At 38.3% G+C, this 25332-nt stretch overlaps 1 protein-coding gene across 19 annotated transcripts in view; it reads left to right on the forward strand.

The window, feature by feature from the left end:
* PTPRK (protein tyrosine phosphatase receptor type K) overlaps positions 1 to 25332 on the forward strand; it is a 412999-nt gene that overhangs the window by 253270 nt on the left and 134397 nt on the right. For all 19 annotated transcript variants that reach the window (XM_078383369.1, XM_078383361.1, XM_072996885.2 and 16 more), the window contains exon 7: positions 991 to 1284. In XM_078383369.1, coding sequence (XP_078239495.1) covers positions 991 to 1284 — 294 coding nt within the window. The remainder of the gene's footprint in view (positions 1 to 990; positions 1285 to 25332) is intronic.

The following is a 25332-nucleotide window of genomic DNA, read 5'->3' on the forward strand; positions in this document are numbered from 1 at the left end:
AGTTTAGATGTGACACAAACTTCTTTCCTTCAGTGGAATGGAAAAATGTTTTTGTAAAATATATTATATTAAAAGAGTTTAAAATATCTCTTCCATAATAAGTAAGGAAAGTGAATTCTTAAAATATTGTGATAGAAGTTAATAACTGAGAGCACCTGGGGCTCTGGGGGCTTCTTAGACACAAATGAGTTTCTTTCTGAAGCCATAAGGTTTGTTTCTAATTGTCATTAGCTGAAAGTGCACAAACTGTGCAAGCTGTGGTCAGGAAGTGACAAGGTGTAGAAGTCCTTTGAGAAATTCTATTTTACAGAAAAGTAAAGACTTATGATTTTAGACATCGCTTTGCAACCTGGCTAAATACTACTAGGAGTAATTTTCAATCATTGAGTATGCAAACTACTTACATTCACTACCTAATGTTTCAAGGACTTTTTCCCCCTCCAAGAAGTAGGATTTGTGGAGGATATTTTAACTGATTTTAGTTCTCCTTTGTCTTAGTCAACATTTTTCTCTTTGCTGATCCAGATTTTGGAGTTGCCGTGTTACATTGTTTCTGATTGTGAAATCCCTGTGGGTCTGAACTTAGTATTGTTGCTTCATTAAGTGAAACAAATTAGCTGAAATGTGAGCCATCTGGAGTGAAAACAAAGCCTCCATGTTTTGTAGTGAGTTCATTTTATTATAGAAAGTATATGTTGATTTTAATTGCTTCCTAAAATAAATCACTTGCTGGCGATGCTGCTTTTTGGCAGAAATTCCCATTATTATATTTTATCCTCTTTCAACCCCCTAGTGCTAAATTCAGTTTTGCGGAATTATTAAAAGATGTTTAGTCATCTTTTATTGTATTATCGGCTGATATTTGCTGTAAGTTATGTGTTTACATATCTGTATCTGATGTTGCTCTTGTATAATCTTTAAGGCTCTGACATATGCCTAAGTCCATATTCTATGTAGTAGCTGAATTACTTTTAATATTCTGTTTTTCAGAACCTCCTCGGCCAATAGCACCCCCACAGCTACTTGGAGTTGGGCCAACGTACTTGTTGATTCAGTTGAATGCTAATTCTATTATTGGAGATGGGCCCATTATTCTGAAAGAAGTGGAGTATCATATGACGACTGGGACGTGGACAGAAACCCATGCTGTAAATGCACCAACATACAAGCTGTGGCATTTGGACCCAGACACAGAGTATGAGATCCGCGTTCTTCTAACCAGACCCGGAGAAGGTGGCACTGGTCAGCCGGGCCCTCCCCTTATCACCCGAACCAAATGTGCAGGTATTGTTTGCTGTTCTGGGTGTTATTCTGTGTGCACCATGATGGAGGAAAGCCACTATGTTATTCTAGAATGTTCTTCTGTTCCTGTAGTCCATATATATCACCATCCTTGGCTTTATAATTTAACTTACCAGCTGAAAAGTCAAATATTTATTACTTGACAAATGGTAGGGGGTGCTTTTGTTAGTCACAGGAGAAGTAAATGTTTCCTAAGTTTGTGCAGAATCATGGTTGAAAGTATAAAATGCAAATGAAGAGGTCAATAATTTAAATCAAAGCTCGCCATTGACTTGCTGTGTGGACTTAACAAGACACTAGTATACTCCTGCCCTTCATTCTACTTTATAGAGATACAGTGATGCCTCGCAAGACGAATGCCTTGCGCAACGAAAAACTGGCAGGACGAAAGCATTCTGTGATTTTTTGGTGACTCACAAGACAAATTTTTCTGTGGCCGTGCTTCACAAGACGAATAAGAACACATTAATTAAATTTCAGTGCATTCCTATGGGAAACCACGCTTCACAAGATGAAATTTTCGCAATACGAAACGACCCGTGGAATGAATTATTTTTTTCTTGCGAGGCATCACTGTAGTACTGGCCCCGTCTTTGCTGTCCTTCCACAAGTAGATACTTCAGGCAGCTTTCATTTAAATGACTGGTTGACACAGGGGATTTTTAAAAAAAGGGATTAGGATATTCTGTTCTTCTATTTGTGCTTTTAATATTGTTCTTATTTTTGAGTTTTAATATGATCTGTGTTTAATTATTTTTAAATATTACAATAATTTATTATTTTAACTTTTAGTCTTTGCTTCTTTTAATACTGTAAGCTGCCTTGGATCCTTTAAGAGTATAAATCAAATAATAATCATGTGCTGTCAAGTCAATTCTGACTTATGGCAACCCTTTTCTGGGTCTTCTTGGTAAAGAACACTCAGAAGTGGTTTACCCTTCCCTTCCTCTCGGGGCTCCCTGGGATTGAACAGCTTGCCCAAGATCACACAGGCTGGCACTGTGGGGAATTGAATGACCAGTCTCTAGTTTCACAGCCAGACATCCAGCCAGCTCCTTTAGGAGAAATTATAGAAATTATATTATAATTAGTTAGTTAGTTAGTTGTTCTTTATGAAATCTTTTAAAGATTTCACTGAAATGCCTTGTAAATACTTGAAATCAACATGAAAGACATGGTATATATAGTAATAGTGGCTTATATCTAGAGAAGTTTTAGTTCAATGTAACTTTGCTGCATCTGACAGTGATAAGGTTCCCTTGACATTTAGTCCAGTCATGTCCGACTCTAGGGGGCAGTGCTCATCCCCGTTTCCAAGCCATAGAGTCAGCATTTGCCCATAGACAGTTTCCGTGGTCACATGGCCAGTGCGACTAGACATGGAACGCTGTTATCTTCCTACCGAGGTGGTACCTATTTATCTACTTGCATTTGCATGCTTTTGAACTGCTAGGTTGGCAGGTCTGAGTGTGGTATATTCCCTCAAAAAACCATAGTTCGAGGATTGGAGTTGGGGAGACAAATACACACCCCATGCTTGGGTTGTAGCACAAAGGGCATGATGAGGTGGCAGAAAATGTAGAAACCAGAGAGACTGTTATTGTGTATAAGAGATTGCTTTCTGTTCATGGAGCGAGCTCTTTGGATCCTAGCCAACATAAATTAAAATGCAGTTTTAAATGTCCTTTCCAGCAAGGAAAAAAATGTATAGAAGAGATCTTTTATGTTTAATTTTTTTAAAACTGTAAAAGACCTTCAGATATAGGCATTCCTTCTCAAGAGTGTTTCTTTGTTACCTCTAGATGTTGATGGAATCATGAAAAGCATGTTTTTCAGGTTAGGTTCCCTGTGGTATGTAAAGCAACGCCATACCTTCCAGCAACACAAGAATAATGTGAAAAATCTTGTAGCAGGAGCGAGCCCCTATAGGAGTTCCTCTCTGCACAGACATCAGTCCTGGAAAAACTGTGTGGATTCAAGAGTGTGGAGAAGCTGCTGAACTCTTAAGAGCAGGTTTCTTTACCAGACCTCTGATACAGCCTAAGGACCCAGTGTCAGAGTAGTCTACAAATGGAATAGTAGTGATTCAATACATGCTGCTTTTATAGTCTTTTTGCTCCTTAATGGCGGGGGTTAGAGGGAATCTCAACTGCTGAAGCAGAAGTCAAGGCCAACTCTCAGGTCACTTTGGCTCACAGGAATGTGTGTGCCTTTTTTCTTCTTCCAAAGCCCACAGATGATGCCACATCTGTTGCTCGAGTTCTGGTTAATTGAAAATGCAAGACACAAAAAGCAAAGTAACCCCAGAGTCATGTGAGAACTGTGTAGTTTTTCCTGGTGCTGTCCTAGACATGAGTGCTATAATCCTTTTGGAGAGTCTGGGGGATTCAGAAAGCAGTGGTTGCGAGCATTCCTGATCAGGGACAGGCCCACAAGCTGCATCTCGTTATGCTGGGCTACCTTGTGTTAATGCTTTTTATTTTGAAAATAAAACACTGTGTTTCTCGAGAACTCCCGGTTCTCTAGCTCTGTCTACTCAATCCCCTAAACAAATTAAAGCTCAGCTAGAACCATTCTGAAAAAGCCTACTGCCCTGAAATTTGAAGTACACGATGTTATTACCACCCGAGGATTCATGTGTCAATCTTGGATCGGGTAACGCTCACCAATAACCACCCTGCTGTGGGTGCATATCAGTGTTCTCTCTTCTCTTAAATATTTTATTGATTGATGCAAACATAAGTATAGAGGCTTCAGCTAACATCTTTGATTATAACGTTGAAGCTACAACTGAAAAAAAAAACAAATTATTTCACCGCTTCCAGATAAGTATACAGGAGAGCGAAGCTACTTATCCTGGAAGTATTGCTTATTGTTGTTTAGACCTGATAGGCTAGCTCAGTGTGCTACATTTTAAAAGGAACACACTCCATTGTTGTTGCTGTTGATCAGTAGCAGACCGTATAATTGTCTTACCAGCATCTACAAAAATAATACAATTATTACTAGTGTGTTGCCATTATAGTTACTGGTGCAATCACTGGAAAATTCACTGTGTTAACAAAATAGAGTGGCTGTAGTCATACTGTAGCCTTTGACCATAGATTGAACTGGAGATATGATATTTGACCATAGTAAGGTAATACTTTGGTCACAATGATTAAGATGCTGAATAGCTCAGTGATTTAGGTATCTTATATCTAAACGAAAGCCAGATTTCAATTTCTCACTGTGCCTCTTGAGCAGGGACTAGACTTGATGATCCACAGGGTCCCTTCCAGCCCTGCAGTTTTAAGATGATATTGTTGACGACGATTAGTTATCTTTTGTTCACTAAAATCCGGGTGTAATAAGAAACGTGTCCTTTATTTTTAGGCTTTATCATTCATATATAGTGCCACCCATGAAAAGGCAATTAACCTAATCACATAAATAAATAAAAAAAGAGAGCAAAAAACTAGATACTAGAAGGAAGTCGTGTGCAAACACCATTTTCACAGGGGGAGCAAGTTACATAAAACTATGCCAGATCCTGATTATTATAACATTATATTTGACCATCATTGCATATTTTAAGAAGAACTTCAGCTGTGAAACAGAGTTAAACAATTACATTTACAATCCCAAACATACGTCCTGGAAAAGAATGAAAGGTTAATGTACTAGTAGATTACATTATGTTTTTTATCATTTATGTGGCCTTCCAGATGTTACTAGTCTGCAGCCACCCTGGCCCTAGCCTGCATAGGCACTGGAATGGATATGGGAGTTCTAATTCAGCAACATCATTCCCTATTCCTGGATTGAATACCTATTGAAAAATAGCTAACTTCAGATGTTTATTTTGAGTGCACAGTTATACAGAGCACACTGAATTATTAGTAGGGATGTGTTAGAAAACTTCTGCAGATTGTTTTAATTTGAAGACAATATTTTCTATTTCTGTTTCTATTTTAAGATAAATTGAAAATGACTTTTTTTGTAATGAAACATTTCAAAAACTATTTTTTTCATGATATTTTCTTCTGCTTTTCACTTTTAAAATATCTGTGCAGTAGCACTATACTTTTAAGTACCAAAGATGTTATCCTTAAGAAGTAACACCATTAGTCCATTTTGACAGTGATTTTCAGTAATTGATAGATTTGGCAGAAAGGAGTATTATTATATTAGATTATTTAACTTCCCCACCTGCTCTAACTTGTATCATCCCACTGCAATTTTGAAGCTACAGAAAATCTCAATGTAAAAAAGTTACATCCGCAATTGCATTAAAAGTTGATCTTGTTAACAGCAAGTTCTAGACTTATGTGTTTAGCGTTTGTGCACCAGGGATGAGCAGTGCCCGTGTACCTAAGTAAAGTCACTGAAAGTGAACTGATGAGGCTCCCTTGCTTTTAAGTTATTTTGACAGGAGAAATCCTATTATGACATCATTTATTTATTTAAAATATTTTACCCCGTCTTTCTCCTTGAAAAAGACCCAAGATGGCTTACAACAATGAAAGGCAATATTTAAAGTTGAAAATAGTGAGTATACAATGGTGGTTAATATAATTAAAAGATTATATTTAAACATTATGAACAATGAATAAGGAGGCATCTATCATCATTTAATAGACAATATTCAATTAATGGACAAAGATCAATAAGTATAAAAAAATTTTAAAATGTTACTCTGAGAAATGGAAAACGCAAGTAGTACTAACAGTCCAGTCAAAGCAGTAATGCATACAAATCTGTCTAAAAATCACACACAGGAAGCTGGTTCCTGAGGGAAAGCCTGCCTGAAGAGAAAGATCTTTGCCTCCTTGCAGAAGGATAGCGAAGATGGGGCCAGTCATATTAATATGTGTATATATTTACATATATGTATAAATTGGAGCACTAGAGGAAACATGGGGACTTATTATTTTTAACAGGGCATTTCTGTGTGAAATAATTTGGGGGTCTTGGTATGGCCCTACAAGTTTCAGCGATGGGCATGTGCGCCCTCAAGCTCCTGGAAGTTCCATACCTCTGCTGTGGACTATGATTTCTTTAACCCTTGCAGTCTAAAAGACAGATGATCTGGCGGGCACTCTTTCTCTGATCTCAAAGTTTCAGTTCTTAAACGAAGAAACTTCATTGACAGATTCCAAAGGGAGGCTACTGAGCAGGAGTGAATCAGAAAGTTGAGCACTCTTTCTGAACCTCAACAAAGATAACAGTTTCCTTTGTCATTATATATTAACCTGATGGTCTGAACCTTTATCAACCAGTCAGACCCCAGTCATCATCTATAGGATGGAATTAAGCACTTCATATTGTCTATTAAATATGTAGTTTTAAACTGTTGGTAAGGAGAACTCTTGGCAACTTAGAACCGCTATCAACAGGTTTTAACTGCCAGCAGTTTTATACTCAGCCCAGAGACATGACTGCTCTGTTCATTAAAAAAAAGACTTAGACATATGAAAGCTTGTGAAAAATAAAAACTAGTTAGTCTTATAGGTGCTACAGGACTATTTCTGGTATAACTTGTTACAAGAGACTTAACATGGCTACATACTACATGAATTGATCTGGTGGGGTTCTTTAGGGAATCTAAAATTCTTATAGCAGAGGAAGAGAATGATTGTTGTTGCTCTAAGATTCCCATCAGCCATAGGAATGATGCCTGTCCTAGAGGACCATGCCATTAGGAAACCACTCAAGGATATCACCTTTTTTCTTAGAGAGTTAGTTGCTTAGTGAGTGCCACCACCATTTTCTGTCTTTAGAAAAGTCAACAGAGCAGGCAATAGCCCATAGAACTGATGTCACCTATATTGCATTTGAGATCCCTGTCTCGGACAAGTAGATAGGATAAATGAGGAAAATATAGAGTGGTTGATAAACCATGACTTTTAATGTTATAAGAATGAGCCCCAGTAAGTCTTGGGTTCACATGCTGTCCTTCCTTGTCTCAGGCTGCAGTGTGTATTGATGGCAGCTTGTTATGTTGTCCTGCAGTCTTTACTGTGGTTGGTACACATAAGCCATCTTGAAATGAGATTTCAGTTGACACCAGATGTGTGCCTTGTTTTGAGGTGGGTGGGTATGTCTTAAAAACCATTTATTTGGCATTTCTTTTCAAATTGTATATATTTTTTAAAAATTTATGATACTTGAAAGAAGCCTCAACAAATAAAATGATATCATTCACAATATGACAGCTGTACACCTCTCTATTTCCCAGACAACTTTGGCTAGCTGCTGATGGAAACAGAATGCTGAATTAGATGAACTCTTTACAATTCTTATTTTCTGCTGCTTTGTCAGAGGTGATAATGGAACTATATGCAGGAACTTTAAAAAAAGCTTGCTGTTCAAGATAGTTATCAGTCACCCAGACTTGTTATCAGTGGCAATCAGCTTTGAGGCACAAAAGCTTTTTCAGATACTTTGCTTTAGCATAGGCATTAGAATTTTATTGAAGGGCTTAGAAGCAAAATAGGCTTATATTCTCTACTAATAACCAGTAGGAAATGTCTGCTTGCATTACATGAGCTGGTAAATGTGAAAACATGGTATTACTGATATACATTGCAATTAAATATATATTTGGAAAGTCAATACAGCTATTTGTCCTATATGTATGTCTTCTATAGGATGAATAGCTAGAGGTTTATCACAAATTGCTATCATCTCTAAAGAACATTACTTGGATTCAAATTTAGGTTTGTGAGATGAGACTGCCAGAAAAAAAACCACTTCTCTACACTCTCTTCTCTTCAGTAGGCCCTAGAGAATTCAACACAGACCCCAAAGGATCCTTGTTGAGCTCGACAGAATGTGATGCAAAAAACTGAAGTGGAAGGGGGTCATTCCCCAAAATCATGCTTTTGCAAGCCTTGTTGCTGATACTAAAATTTGAAACTAACCCATATTGAGTTCTTTAATTGACACTTTTATGTTCATACATGTCTCATTGAAATCTAGACTTTAGAGAGCAGTTTATTAGCAAGATCCATAAATTATAATCCTAAAGATATAGGCTGGGTAGGGTGACATTGGAACAGTGGTTTTAGATGTGTACTTTCAAGGAGAATGATTTTGATGATTCTGAAAAACATTAGTCACCTATTCTTAACAGACAAGCTTAATATTGGTAGTTGTATAATGGTTAAGAGTATCTCTGCAATTAGAATTATTCACAAATGAATATTTCCACAATAGAGTATTTGCCAAACTGGGATACACATCATTCACATGTTTTTTCAAGTTTAGGTTCAGAAGTGCAGCATGGGGGAGAGGAATGTACCAAAGAAACATGGATATCCTTACTCCTAACCTAGTGTTTGAGATCCATTACAGAATAGAATACAGGGGTGAGAGAAAGAATTTTTGGGTGGTGTTAGGGTGGTGGCCTTTCTATATGTACAACTGTGTTCACATGCTGCATGTGCAGCCACAGCCCCAAAATCTGAAGTACCTGTATTCCTACTCTTAATAAATAGTTAGAAGGGCTAGATATTGGTTATAATTCTCGAGAATTAGAAATAAAGGAGACCTGTGTTTTAGCTCGGGCAATTCCTGAAGCCTTTTGCCACTGAAATATCAGAGGACTTCTTTCAATTGCTTATCACAGCTGTCCCCAGGCAGGTGGAAACTACAACAGTTCCAAGTCACAGCTTGTATTCTACAATTTGTAAACTTAACAGGAAAAGTTTGGTATTCGTGCAGCTTCCATAGCTATCTGATGAATGTGGTGTTCAAAGACAAAGTTGTGAGGGCATGCAATGAACAAAACTCAGTGAAGCTTTTGAGTCACATCACTGCTGTGATGGAGGCACCCCCTTGGACGTAGTATTGAACTACATCCCCCTCTTCATAGTAATTGGCCAAAGAGTCTCTGAGATCACCCTTTTGTGAAACTTCATGGTTTTTTTCTATCTTGAGAAAGCACGAAACATGTGTATGTCTACATAGGTAAATGATATAGTTCAGAGACTGAGCATCATTTCAAGTACTACCCTTGCCCTGTCATACTTAGGGCTGTAGAGAACAAGAGTTGTCTTAAAATGAGGATGTACTGCCATCTGCTGGGAAATTGGACAGACTGAGTAAGTCAGTGACTGTTCCAAAGAGGTCATTCTGAAGGTCATATTGAATGCCTTCATCATCGAGAAAGACTTGGATATAGCTTTTCCTCATTACTGGTTTTTTGCAGGTTCATTTATTAGGAGCAAACGATTACACTGATTTTCTTTGAGGGCCAAGAGATGAGAGGTAGGGAACAAATAGTTGGCTAATGGTGCAGAGAAGTCAGCAGCTTACAGTACAAGTAAATAATGCAGAACTGCATTATTCAATTGGAGATTTATCTGAGGCAGAAATTATTTTTAAAATCAAGCTTGATCTTAAATCTAAAACTGAGAGAAAGTGGCCCTTATGAAGATTGCTTCAGTGCAGCAGTTCAGGCACAGGCTGTTCACATTGAAGACAGTGTCGGTTAGGTGCATCAAAAGTTGTCTTTAGGAAAACACCTCTAAGAAGATGCAAAAGGTGACTATGCTTCTGCACTCAGCTAGGTTAAAAATACCTAATTTAATAACAAATGCCATGGGAAAACTACACATCAGTGCAGGTATGAACATTGTCAGTAATCTTTTTGCTGTAGATTTGAAGATAGTTTTTCCAAGTGTTTTTGTATTCTACTAGACAAGGGGAGAGCCCCAGCTGCATTTAGATCTCTGTGATTTATCAGACGCACATACATCTAGTCAGTAGATCAAATTTCTGAGACAAGCACTGTCTGTGGCATGAAAATGTATTGTGCATTTGAATATGAAATCTCTGTTCCAAGATAAAAGAAGAGGAACATATGATGATTCATGTGACATTATTTTGGGAGAGCTTAAAGACAAGTTCTAGACTAACCATTTTGTTGCTATTAAAATATTGGAAATAATTCAGATTACAGTATGCACCTTTTTATGACATGTGATTTAGGCTGCAAAGCTGTATTCTGCTTTCAGACCTTATCTAATATGTCCTACTCACCTAGACGCTTACCAGAAGACTGTGAATATAGCCAAGCAAATCTATTACAGTTTTACCAATAGCAACCAGCTCCCAGAAGGAGGATGGCTCATATCCTAGTGCTTCCAGGAAAACTACTAAGAGTCTAAATTTTGTTTATTTATTTATTTATTTATTTATTTATTTATTTATTTATTTATTTATTTATTTATTTATTTATTTATTTATTTAACATACTGCCCATCTAACAAAAGGCCACTCTTGATGGTTTATAATGTGAAAGAAAGCAATAAAAACATGACTACTAATATAAAAATAAACTCAACATAATAAAATGCCACAACATTTAGCCATTTAAACATTGAAGCATTTAAAATGGCAGTATATTGAGTTCACTGGCTGATAATTTCACTGGGATTCCATTGGTGGATCAGAATTAAATGCTTGCCAACGCCATCCAACAACATGTGATTCTCACCTGTTTCCATCTCTGCTTTAAGGAATGATTGTACACTTCCATAGTAAAGAATGTTGACAAAGTTAGCATTTCAGACTGGAGATTCGGGAAGGAGAAAGCTTGAGAAGCTTTCTGTTACGAGCTTTCTGAAGCTTGAGAAGCTTTCTGTTCATAATTTACATTGAGCAGCCTTTGTGTTTAAGACCTTCATAGCTGATGTTATTTTCTTTTCTTTGCAGTTCCTTTTTACTGATTCATCTTCTGAGTGAAAAGGTTTTGACTTGAACTCTTTCAAGTCTTTCCGAGTATTAATACATATCAAGTAAAAACAGGGCTTAGAAGTTTACTTCTAGAAAGTACTTTATTGGCTGAAATCTCGTTGTATGACAAGCAAAGTCATACGTTTTGGTCCATTCCTTGCTGTTTAATAAAGGGGCCCCTCCCCCGTGGTTCTCAGAATTGCAAAAGAATTACCAGTATATCTTGCCAGTGTTATAGGTAGCATTGTTGTTTGTAATGAGTTATTTCCAACCTCTGATACTGGCACATTTAGAAGAAACGTATCAGAATAATTCATTATGTTGTGGGACTGCAGCTCTGTAGAGCCGTAATATATGTGACTAAGTAGTTCAGCTAGGTTTGAATTATTTTTCTTGGCTGTAATTTACAGCAGAAAGGAATTCTAAAGAAAAATAGCAAGGAGTGTTTGCTAATTTTTTTCAGTGCTATGTTTATTGGTATAAATAAACATTCAAAATGTGTACGTTCAAGATTTATTGTGTATGCCAAGAAGAAAATGAAAACAAATGCAATTTATTATCCTTTATAGTCCTCAGCTGAGCTTGTAGAAACATAGCCTCCTTGATAACCCTGCACTTAATGTAATATCTCACGATGAGTTACCTGATTCAAGTTTTTTTTTGTATAAGAGTTCTGATTAAATTTTCCTGGAAGCAACCTGAGAATAAATGAGGAGGTTCTTGCCAAGGAAAACAGCTGAAGGAATTCTGAAGGAAGTTAAGGTAATTGTGGTAAGATGAGCAACACTTACCAGAAAAGTTTCACTTTTTTTCACCATTAAAGAACAAAAAACTATGGTGCCAGTCAAGTCGCATTTGTAGAATTTGATGTTTACAAAGGCTAATTCCAAGACATGATTGGGACCTTAAGTGTTTCTTTAGAAGCAGAAACCTTCTTACAAAACTTCTGTCTCTGACTGTCAGATATTTGTGTAGGAGAGGTGATAATATCTGATAAATCATTGTTTAATTCTAGCATGGAATTTACTGTTGCTTAGCTCCTTGAAAATAATGCACAGTAATGATATCTTCTGTTTCAGTTTTGCTACAGATGAGTTCACCAAAGACAAATTTTTTTGCCCCAGGTTGTTGAATTGATTTTAAGTAGCTAGGATGAATTTTCATTGAGACCCAGTCTGAATATCCTGTCTTCCATGGCAGACTAACTGAATCTTTAAAGTAATAACTCTCCAGTGTCGCAGACTTGGTGATAATCTATCTATATATCTGGCAAGTCTTGTAAATCTATTAAAGTGCATTCTTAAATAGGAACAATTAACTTATAACAATAAGAAAAAAGTGTATCTCCACCTCAGCTCCATGACTGTGAATACTATGTGCCTTAAATGTGGCATGCATACTAAGAAAGTTTTAGGGTTTACACCCTAAAGCTTTTCTGTCTGAAAGTGGACTAATTAGTTTTAGTTAATTAAAACATGTCAGTAGCCTGTAGCACCACTGTCACCAGATATGTACATTTTTCCATAGACCCTTTAGATAGTTCATGGTGTGCATTCTTCCACAGGACCTCAGACCTCTTTAGCAGAACAAATAGTTAAAAGAGGGAATGAATGTCCTGATGGCTAGTAAAGGAGGAGGAGAGGAGAGTAAGCAGAGGCAAAGGTTTAATGAACACCAGTGTGGAGGTAGTTTAAAAAAGTAAGAAAGAAAAATAATTGTTGGGGCACGGGTAGGGAAAGAGTACTGGGAGGGATGGGAAACTAGGAGTTTTCTAGAAAGGTGGGCTGGAAACCAAGGGGATTCTATTGTGTAGCAGTAATTGCTGTCCTACTTGTGCTAATGAGAATGCAACACATAATTTGGCATGAAGTTGCACTCCTGTAACCTGGATCAGGTGCTGGTAACATTTAATTTACACTAATGAAAACCTTCCTATATTCCCATTTTCATCTCCAAGGCTCCCTTGTGCTCACTTTTGCCCTGGGGAAACCTTTGGGAGCCTCGGGACCTAGGCAAACCTTTGGGAGTGAAAAATTGCTGTCAGATCACCACAGGTGAACCTGATCCCAGTGACAACAATCTGGTGTGATTTTTTACTTTTAAACACACACAAACACATCCTAAGTCTCCCAAAGTCCTCCAGGGGAAAAAGGAAGCCCTAAGCAACCTCCAAGGGAAAGCTAGGAAGCCTTTAATGTGTATAAATTAAATGTTTTTGATGCACAATCTAAATTATGCTAGTTCAAAGTTATGCAACTGTATTTTGCCCACTGCTTCATTTTCCTACCACTCAGGGTCATGTCAGTTGTTGTTATGTGTTATGAGTGAGAAGAGTTTAAAACTTTGTTAATGTATCCCACACCTTCTCTAACACACTGATTGAAATGTGGCATAACATATTGTATGAAGCTATAATAACACCTATATTAAATATAGAGAGAATCTTAATTCTTTGAATTAAAGATTTGATACCAATGTTCTGTTTATACAAAAACTGTTACTCCTTTCAAAAGAGCTACCATTTTACAATCTGGTTTTCTATTGAGCTCCATAAACTGGTCTAGTGGAGAAATGTGTATAGTCTTTTCTTTCTCATTCCTCCAGCAGTCTGTATTTTCTAGTTCCATACCGTTTTATATGCCTCAGTGGAGGAATATTTCTTCAACAGCTTGCAGTAAGGAGAGACAGCACATTGAATTGTCATTCAAAATCTGCCTTGCTGTGAGGGAAGGTGTGAAGCAGTCTGTGTTTTCTAGTTAGTGACTGCACTTGTAAGTATAACACATATTCCCCTCACAAACACACACACACACACACACACACACACACACACACACACACACAGAGAGAGAGAGAGAGAGAGAGAGAGAGAGAGAGAGAGAGAGAGAGAGAGTTCACATTGAGGATGGTGGTGGTGGCATCGGCGTCGCCTTCTCCCCCCACACCCTTATTTCATTTACAGAAAAACAAATAAACTTCTTGCACACAGTTTGAACAATGTGTCAGTAGTCCATAGAAGGCAATATTATTACTGTCTGGTAGGAAAAAACTATCATTTTAAAAACACTAATAACAAGTTAGTCACACATCAAAGAAATGCTGAGATGCTGGGATTTTCTGTTGTCTATAATGTGATGTTAATAATTCAGTGTCCATTTGTTATTCATTCTATCTTCCTGTCATCACTAAAATAATTCTCTAGGTATAATTTAGGGTTATAATCACAATAAACATCAAAGCCATACTGGAAGACTAATACATTTCTACCTGCTGGCTCTTCTCTGGGGACGTCATTTTTCCTAGTCCCTCAACCCTGGACTCTATATATCTTGGAACTCTTACTCTGGAGTAAATGAACAATATGCTGCAATTTCAAACTGTAGGATGCTGACCTTAATAATCCAAACAGTGCTAGTTTGCTGTGGTGTTGAATATGTTTTAAATAACAGCTGATATGGCTACACACATCAATGATTTGCCCCTTTTGAATAATGTGGGTCAATTAGGGCCAACCATGGATTTTTTTGAGAAAGGTGACAATACGTGCTGTACTGCCTCAATGACATAGGAATACAAAGCTTAGCCATATGGGTCAGATCTGGAACTGACTAGTGTTATACAAGTAGCACCTTAGAGTGCCCTAAGCATTGGCATGATCTACATAAATTAGGATATGAAACTTTTCAAAGCATAGATAGACATCAGTCAGAATTCTACTAATGTTCACAGAGGATCTACATGGTTTTTCACGCTTAACTGCAGTTAATTCATGAGGTGCTGGAGATATTCCAGTTGTGTAATTGGGCATGTATCCTGGCATATGACTGAGGCACACCCCAGCATCTCATCAGTTAGTCACAATTAGCTGTGACAGTTTATCCACCAGTAGGATTCTGGCTGTTCTACATTATGTATTCAGGCTGCTGTTGAAGATGAGCACATAATAGGGGTGCAAGTAAAAAAAAGCAATTTGACTAACATAACATCAAGAAAAAATGTACTAGCTAGGATAATGTCATTGATTTAGCTCCTCCCATATGATTGAAACAAAAGGCTAAAAGATATGATACTGGAAGATGAGCCCCTGAGGTCAGAAGGCGTCCAACATGCTACTGAGAAAGAGTGGAGGACAAGCACGAATAGCTCCAGAGCTAATGAAGTGGCTGGGCCAAAGCTGAAAGGATGCTCAGATGCGGACATGTTTGGAAGTGAAAGGCAAGTTGGATGCTGCAAAGAAAAATATTGCATAGGAACCTGGAATGTAAGATCTATGAACCTTGGTAAGCTGGGTGTGGTCAAACAGGAAATGGCAAGAATAAACATTGACATCCTGGGAGTCAGTGAACTAAAATGCATGGGAATGGGCAAATACAATTCAGACAATTATCCTATGTACTATTGTGGGCAAGAATCCCATAGAAGAAATGAAGTAGCCCTCATAGTCAACAAAGGAGTGGAAAAAGCTGTACTGGGATATAATCTCAAAAATGATAGAATGATTTCAATATGAATCCAAGGCAGACCTTTCAACATCATAATAATCCAAATTTATGCAACACCAATGCTGAAGAGGCTGAAATTGACCAATTCTATGTAGACTTAACACAGAAGACTTACAACACCTTCTAGAACTGGTTTCTTATATACCAGAATGGTAGGGGAGGACATCATAGCAGAGTGGGAACCATTCCATTTATTAACGTAAACATCAGCTGATACCATAGGATTTTTTAAAAATTATGTCCAGTAGTAATTTATGGGGCATTTTAGTTATTTAAAATATTTTAATATTGATCTTGATTCTACACATAATTTCATGGTGATATGCAGTCTATTATATGATTGTAAAACAAATTACATCTGTAATAATTTAAAATACACCCACAACAAAAACACACTGATCACCATAATCATCTATCTCCTGATAAGGACAAAAGCTCATCCCACAGCTATAAATACTCTACTCCCAAACTGCACCAGAGCACAGAGTTCCTACTCCTATCCTCTGAAGATGCCGGCCACAGAGACTGGCGAAACGTTAGGAAGAACAACCTTCAGAACACGGCCGAAGAGCCCGAAAAACCCACAACAACCAATTTAAAAATATTCATATGCCAATGAGCTTTAAAAACTGCAATCAGACATTTATTTATTTTATTTATTTAATTTATATGCCGCCCACACTACCCAGAGTACAATTTGGATGCCGTGTGAATCTTTATATGGAGGGCATTCCATATTTGGTGTATTACAGTAAAGAAAATTTTCCTCCAAAGCTCTCTACTGCACAAAGATGGAAAAAGTTACTCTTTCTTCCATACTTGCTTGTTATTTTAGCCCTTTATTCACAACTTTTTGGTTTAGCCCAATTAGTTTGTATTATTTTTACTATTTATTTTCTCTAAGTTAGTTCTGAATTTTTCCCTGCATTGCATAATGAAACATAACAAATGAAGTTTGCAGTCTTCTTAATTGCATGCTGCATTATGCAAGAGAAATACATATGTAGGTTGCCATTTCTGCATTCTTCAAAATTAATTTAATTGTTTTTTTCTTTAGAGGGAAAATCATTAAAATTCTAATTTAAGGTGGCCAAAAGCAAAGCAGAACTGTCTTACGATAAAAACAGAACTAATACTGCAGACTAATACAACAAACAGGAAATCAATTTTGTATTATAGTTTTGCATAATTAGCTAACATTAACTCCCAGCATTTTCTGATGAGAGATGATGACAGTACAACTTTTTTATTTCTTTGGTTACTGCTTAAGTTGTGTTTGCAAAATATAAATGGATATATGTATTTGCGGATTTGTTAATATAAGTATTAAATACTATTCTTAGATTTCCTTCTACAAAACCTTGGGACAATTTGTAGAAACCGGGTCTTCATCTTCCTACAGAGTATGAAAGGTTACTTTTGAAAAGTCAGTTGTTATGTAATTCATTTTGAATACCCCAGAAACATAGCATTAATGTTACAGAAAAATAATAGAGCTGGAAGGGACCCTGATTGTTGTTGTTGTTGTTACCTGCCATCAAGTCAGCTCTGACTTATGGAGAGTCAGAGCTCTATGAGTGAGCGATCTCCAATATGTCCTGTTCTCATCTCTTCTAAACTCAAGCCTGTGCCATCTTTTAGAAGGTCAATCCAACTCATATTTGGTACTCCTATTTTCCTGCTGCTTTCAACCTTTCCCAGCATTATTGTCTTTTCCCAGGGAATCTTCTCTTCTCACGATGTGCCATGTTGCCTGTTGCTTTTCTCCCAGTTTTCCATTATTGAGGTTGGGGGCTGGAGTGAATTTTGGATTAATAAGAGAGTGGCATTAAAAAAGAAACCTTCTAATCAAAAGAACTCTAAAAATACCCTTCAGACATTAATTGTAAAACATTAGAAGCACTAATACCAAAGTGATTTTGCTTCTCTTTCTGCTATTACTTTTAGGAAGCAACTTCATTATCCCTTTGCTTCTTCTTTAGTCATGCCAGTAGTCATCTGATGTTGTTCCCGGACTGGCAGGATCGGCCAACAAGGCATTGTCATTGTTCGTGGGGTACCTGAACCCCACAGTACTCATATTTTTCAGGGAGGCTCCTTCTGTGTCCCCCATGCCTTTGCTATTCCACACCCCTGAGTAATTTGCAGTCGATGCTAATAAAGTTCTATTTGCATGATCAGGGGTCGATGTATGCAGACCTAATGTTGCTGCTTACTGGCTTTTAACCTCAAGCACATTTGGATGGCCCAGAAAATCCCTTTGAAATCTATATCAGAGTTTGCCAAGCATTTTCAAATTCAAACTCTGTATTTTGCAACAGCTTCCTTCTGCCCCCACCCCCAGTGTCATGGGTTGTTCAAACCAGCTCTCTTCCTGTGTCAAGATGGCCTGTCTTACCAAGAAATGAGAAAATGTGTGTGGTTTTTTACCCCTTCAAATCCCTAATTTTCATTAATACCAGATTTCTTCAAGTCCCTGGCTTTTCATTAATGCCACAGTTCTTCAAATTAAAAACTTGGCCTTGAAAGCAATCTGCTGGCATTCCTTTCATGGTGTAACACCAATAAACCTTTAATCCATGTTTGAGCAAATTCTGTGACACCTGGCAGGTTTCTTGTTCAGCCGGTGCTGAATAATATATATAGGAACACACTTGCTCCCCTCCTGCCTGCTTTCTTTGTTGCTGTTCCTCCAGGGCAGCTGAAAGCTTGGTTGGAGCAGAATAGGGGGAAAAGTGGGGGGGGGGGGAAGGCCAGAGAGATGGAAGGTACTAGGCACAGATTAGGAATTTATCAATCATCATGTTGGGGAAGAGGCAGGGAAATGACATTAACCCCTCTGAAAGGGCATCTGCTGTTAACACCTTTCTGCCACCAAACTATATTTCTTGCTGCTGTCCTTCCTGCTTCTCAAGAGAGGCTCAATCATGTGTGGAGGCGCTCTGACAGCCTTCTGCACCAGGATGGCAACTGTGGTTGATGAGGGTGCAGTCCTCTGTGGGTTTTGCGGTGTCTCTAATTTCACGTCCCAATCAGTTGCCCACCTCCGATTTACTCATTTTTCTTTCTGTTCTCCACCACCTAGGAAATGCCACCAAAAAATCATGGGAAGCCGCCTTGTGCTATCAAGACATTAGTCCATCAGATAATGTAATAATTACATGCTATCAAGTCAATTCTAACTTATGGCAAAACAGGGTTTTCTAGGTATAGAATACTCAGAATGCTTTGCCACTCCCTCCTTTTGGGGGCACTCTGGAACTATGAATCTTCCCAAGGCTACATAGAATGGCTCTTCTCCCAAGGGACATCATGGGGAATCAAACTTCCACCTTTGGGCTCCACATTCAGATACCTTACTCACTGAACTATGCAGCCAACCCATTTAGCTGTGCATTATCGGTTGACAATAGCTCTCCAGATTTTCCAGCTTGGTAATCAACATCAGCATCTGGATTTTTGAAACAACCTCTATAGGTTTAACTTGGCCAGGGACCCTTATTGCTATGTATTGGTTTTTAAAAGAGCCATGAGACCACTTGTGCTCCTGCTGTTATAAACCAAACAAATCGCAGAGCTTAAATCCAATGTTGTGCTGATCTATACCTACCAGCGCAGCCAGACTTTTTTTCTTTCACTCCTAGCAGCCTTCTATGCCACCTCTATGCTGCAGCAATATAAGATGCTGAAAATCTGCTCTGAAGGATTTCCCAGCCCACTGGAGCAGATCTAGAGGGGAAGCTGCAGGAGAACAGAATGGAAATCATCCTTTTCCTGGTTCCTCCTCTGTTAGCAATATGGTACAGATTTACTCTGCCTGTGCAGCCTTTGGCTTAACTCCTTAGTGGTCATCCTGAACATCTAGGATCTTATGTCCCAAGATCCTGCAAATTTTTACATTAATTGCTCCACACACCTGTTTCTTTCCCCATCTGTATAGTCTCCTCTTGCAACAGAATTTAGGGAAGGGATACCTGTCCTTTACTTAATTGCTCTGAAAAGGGCCCTGTATGGTAATGGTGTCAGGCAAGTCATGAATAATAGCAATTAGAAGGAAATTACTACTATAAAAACACCCTAAATTATAACAAATGTTCCATCGTGAAATCATACAATTCATGTCCTTAACAAAATTCTCAAACCCAGAGAAGTTTTTACATGTAACTTCTTTTCTTATTCTGGAAGTTCTTTATAACCATTTTATATCAACTCCAAGAAGAGCCTCAGCCAATACATGATGATAGTAGCATCAGACCCTACCTGTTTAAAGGAAATACAGTAATGATGCATGTTGATGGAGAAGCACTGGATTTCTGTGGTCCTGATATAGTCTTGACACAGAGTTAGAACACTGACCCTTTTCTAAATTCTTTACAGTACCTTGTTGGCTGGATGGCTCGTGTGGAGACAGAGGTTGGGAGTTTGATTCCCCCACAGCCTCCTTTGAGTAGAGCCAGCCTGTGTGGCCTTGGACAAGCTGCACAGTCCCAGGATGTCCCCAGAAGAAGGGAATGCTAAACCGCTTCTGAGTCCTTCCTATCTAGAAAACCCTGAAAAGGGTCATCATAAGTCAGGATTGACTTGATGGCACGCTGCTGTTGCTCTTAAACAACCTTGGTCAAGTTGAATTTTTGCATATAACCAATTTGTATTTTGGTGGGCCAGTTTAGTCAGTTGAAAATTGTTTGTACATGACTGAAAATCTGTTGGGAGTGATTCAAGTTACCAGTCACTTACGGGATCTTGTTTCTGAAATACAGTAAAAGATAAACTTTAATTGCTGAGAATTAGTCTCCCAAGCTTAATATAAAAGATGACACTTGGCTAGTGTCACTGCAATAGATTTCTCTCTCCCTCTCCATCCTGGCTCTGAAGAGGATTGATGCTCTTGAAAGATTAATATATTCTCTCTAGCTTTCCTCCAGGAAATATACAACTAAATGCCAAATTAACTGGCAACTAGTAGTGCAAGAGCATAATTATTGCTTTTTATCAACAGATTTTTTATTGGATTTATTGTACTGCACACCATGTTAGATTTTTAAGGAAGAAGGACATATGAAAAAAGTAATACATCATTTTAATAGATTTCAAAGGGGAGGAGGGAAAGGAGTCCCAGAAGATAGTCTTAAGAATGCTATATATGAGAGCCAGATGATTTCTCTGTAATTTATGGATTAATCTACATCAGTGATGAATCAGTGACTTCTAAATGAGACTTACCATGCATATTTCACTTTTCAATGTATGTCTGTATTGTACACATTATTATTACACAGTTTTTTTCCAAGACATAATGCCTTGATGCACTTCAGAAACATACATAGGGATCTTAGGATACCTGGCATCTTTATTTAGATGGCTGGCCATGAGCTGTACAACTGGTAGAGGGCAAGATATCCTTTTTCTGTGCTGAAGCCACATGTAGAAGGGATGAAACCATCACAGCTTGGATGGCAGGGATGGCGGTGGCTGACCTTACAAGTCCTGTGATGATCAAAGATGGAACACAACATGGCTTATAGGCCACATATTGCCCCTAATATGAAATATTCCCATTTCAAATATAATGTAATATGAATTATTCTAATTGTTAATGTCCCAACTCCTTTATGTAGATTTCCTTAAAATGATTCCTAGATTTAAAGAAATGTTCCTGGAGACACTGGGCTGAAAGGACAAGAGCAACTATCTGGGTCGACAATGAGTATTTCACAGTCCAAAAGGCAAACCTATAGAGCAGTTGTTCCCAATCTTAGGTAACCCAGGTGTTCTTGGACTGCAATTGCAGGTTGAGAACCACTGCTGTAGAGAAAGCTGCAGAGGAAGCTGCCTCTATAGTTACCCATGAATCTCCAAAATTTATCCCCATTGTAGTTTTGAATATGTGCTTCAAGAGATTGTTTGGAAGTTTGAAAAATTCACAGTGCTGCTTAAAATAGAGGACATGTAGTCAGTTAAATAAACACATCCCATTTTTCATTTTACTTAAATATTATGTGGAAATATTAGGGACGTGGTGGCGCTGCGGGCTAAACCACAGAAGCCTGTGCTGCAGGGTCAGAAGACCAGCAGTTGTAAGATCGAATCCACGCGACAGAGTGAGCTCCCATCGCTTTGTCCCAGCTCCTCGCCAACCTAACAGTTTGAAAGCATGTAAATGTGAGTAGGAAGGTGGGAAGGTAAAACGGCGTTCCCTAGTCACACTGGCCACGTGGCAACGGAAACTGTCTTTGGACAAGCGCTGGCTCTACAGCTTGAAAAATGGGATGGGCACCACCCCCTAGAGTCGGACACGACTAGACTGAAAATGTCAAGGGGAACCTTTACTTTTACTATGTGGAAATATTAGAGATAAAGTGCAGTTTCTTGCAGAATTGCGTTAGTCTGTGGAGGGCTCCATGCCACACACATAAATGGCTTCCCATGTAGATTGGCAAGATTACAAGGTAGGCACTGGAAACTAGTAAGTATTGTGCTTTCCTAGTCATGTTGAAGTGGTTACCACATAGTTGTTAACTAACCATTGTGAAGCCCATTACTGGATGGGATAAGTACTTTCTTAGCTTCTAATGGACTTGTGAATTAACAAATTGCTTAGAAGGAGGTGAATTAACAAATTGCTTAGAAGGAGTGTTAAAGATAGCGCCATGCACCCCACTTGTCAGGGAGGGAGGGAGGGAAGTATGATTCTCCTACTGTGAACTCTGTGGAGCTTCTCCCTTTAGGACATCTTCCTAAACATCTTCCTAATTAGCAGTGGAACTCTCCTTTTTATTGAGTTTTGCTCACACAGTCTCTCTAATTCCTGCCAGCTGGCAGCAGAAGGATGGAATTAGCAGTCTCCTACTCATCAGAGAGCCAGCACCAAGCTTCTTTGAGATGTTGCCAATCACTCCTGGAGTGGAGTGCAAGCACAATATTGCTATTGCAGGATCGGATGGGTCAAACAAAATTTATTTTCTGTATAAAAGCCTATTTGTTTGTTTATCCACAATTTGCTTAGAAAAGAAGAGCAAAAGATCAACCTAGCTAATGTTTAAGCCATTATCAAAGGCAAGGGAACTGCTTACGTAGACACTGTTTCTTCCAGCAATGCTTAAAACTGTGCCAGACTTTCAATCGTCAGTGAACAGAATGGAAGTAGTCTGGGTTATTTTAGTGTTTTGGGGGAGGGGTTACATATGCTGATTATGAATCCTGTTTTGATGCTGTGGCAGAGAGCTCTACTATCCATCTTGTGTTTGGCTCAGCCCATTACAACCTTTGCAATCCTATGAAGGGTGGTTGAAGAGTCCGTAAAGAGTGGGAGTCCGTTTGAATGCTGCTGTGCTGAAGGAGGATGTTTTAAAGAGTCTGAATGTTGTGGGAGCTGCACTCATCCATTTCTTCAGTGCTCTTCTCTTGTTGGCAGATTTATGAAAGCACAAAAATACATTCAGCCATAGGATCCTAGGGAAAGAGGAAGTGGGCTCCAGACGTGGTGCTGAGAACTCAGCTGCATGGCTGCTACAGACACCTTCGTAGTTGAAACTGTTAGCCTCAATTATCCATTCAGAATTTTTTTTTTAAATTTTAAGAGACTCCCGAACTTCATTTAACTTAGTTTCATTAATATGACCTGTAGATTTAAATTAGCTATTAAGCCTTAACTGCTTCCAGGCAAAATATATACTGTACACACAAAAGGAGGGAGTAGCATTTGTATGTCTTGAGCACATAACGGGAGCATTTTTTTCTAAATATCGCTGAAATAAGAATTGTGAACAATTTAGATTTATGACACTGCCAAGTCAAGCACATGACATATGTCTCTTGATGCTTACACATTTTAAAGAAAGTTTGTTAATGATGCTGGATGTAGTATGCAGTGACATAAATGAATGACGTTTTTGTACATGCAACTATTTGATTGAATGGCATGATGGATGGATGTTGTGTTGTTCCTGTGAAGAGAAACTCTACGAAGTATTCATTACCAGGTGTCTTATGAAGATGTATAGCCTCTTCACTGGCAGTGTAATGGTATTATGAATAAATGTTTAAATACACAGCGAGGCCCTTGGTTCCCCTCGTCTGTTTCTCATTCTGTTTGTTTGTAATACATTTCCTGTAATGTGAAGTCTGCACCAAAGAGATGAATTAAATTAAATTAAATTTGATGTGTATATTCAGGACGGGTAATAGTAACAGACCAGGACTCAGGAGACCTGGGGCTGAGTCACCATTCACCCATGGAAACTCCCCGGGATATGTGGAACTGATGAAATGACTCAGTGATGCATAGAGTCTCTTCCAGCTGTGCAGTTCTAAGATTAAATATCTCATTTACCTTTGAAAGTCTGATTAGAGTCACTTTAAGTTAGTTTCAACTTGGTGACACATAACAATAACAACATATATTTAAGACAATATTAAAACTTGATAACAAGTATTGCTATCCCAGTATTAGGCCCTCATTTACAACCAGTAGTAACCATGAATTGCTCATCGCTGGCTTGGGTACTAGTGAGAATGCCTAGTACCAAATGATATTATATACTGGCACTCACACCTATTTGCTAGTCCAAAGCTAGAGTTTAGCCATATAAATTAGTGGGATTTACATGTTGACAATACTATTCAACAAGGATTTAGTGGGTCTACTCGAGCTGGAGACTCAATTTAGGCTGGGTGTCATGGTGGAAGCACAAGTCAATTGTGCAAGGCCTCGTCTTGGTGGTTGTGGGTCCAGATTCTCCTTCCCCTATTATTTTGTTGTGGGGAAGGACCTGGGGATTTTTCTCATGTTAATATGTTTTGTTCCCAAGCTGGTGAGATATGATCAACTTTTCTGTTTAGCTACTGTTAATTATTTTTTATTGTCACACTGTCTGCTTTTGTGTTTCAAGTGGTATTGACACTTTTATTATTAGTACAAGCTTTGCTATAGGATTAGATTTATATTGTCAGGTTGATATTGTTTTTGTCTGTAAAACTAAAGCATTTTGGAACTGAAGTGTTTATTGATGTGATGCAGACTTATATTTGGTTTATTGGATTGTATTTTCTCTGCATTCTGCTCTTGCCACGATTTTCTATGAAGAAGCATTTAATGAATTAAAGGGAAATAGAAAGCAACAGAAGCATTATCCAGGGTGAAAATGAAAACCATACACTGCTTGTGTCCTTTTTAGGGCAACACTAGGCTACCATCCCATATTGTTTTCAAATTAATTGTTTTTACATTTGACCTCACATAAATTATGAGCCTGTGCCTGAGACACAGAGAAATTTCAGGTTTGAAGTTACAATTTGCCTGTTCAAGGTACTGCTTTTCATTTAAAGAAATGTGACCCCAAGTTCTTATTTCCTGCATAGGCTGATGTGGTACTGAATATTTGTTCCACAGTAAGAGCATTTATTTAGCTGACAGGGATTTCTCTGCTTTTTAAATTTTATTTGTCACCCTGTTTGCCAAATGTTATTGCACTGGAGCACTACAGATGTATATCTGCATTTTGGTCCTCGCACCATCCCTTATGACATGACCCCTGGGCTGGCTCTTCTCTTCTAATTCATCTAAGTCCTTAGCATTTTCCATGATCAGTCTGTGGCCCCTCTTCCCAGGGGTCAGGGGGAGGCTTAGAAAGCTTCTGTCATGGGTTCCATGGACACCTAGAAGCAGGGATGATCTCTATCCAATTTTGTTGGTTTGAGTAACTGTCGTAAACTGAGGACTCTGAGAGGTACTGCCCCAGCACATCTCCAGTTCTTTGACTGCAATTTCCAACATTCTTCCCTATGTCCATCCTCCACCCTTCTC

This window comes from Pogona vitticeps, chromosome 1 (assembly GCF_051106095.1).
Source record: "Pogona vitticeps strain Pit_001003342236 chromosome 1, PviZW2.1, whole genome shotgun sequence".
NCBI lineage: Eukaryota > Metazoa > Chordata > Lepidosauria > Squamata > Agamidae > Pogona > Pogona vitticeps.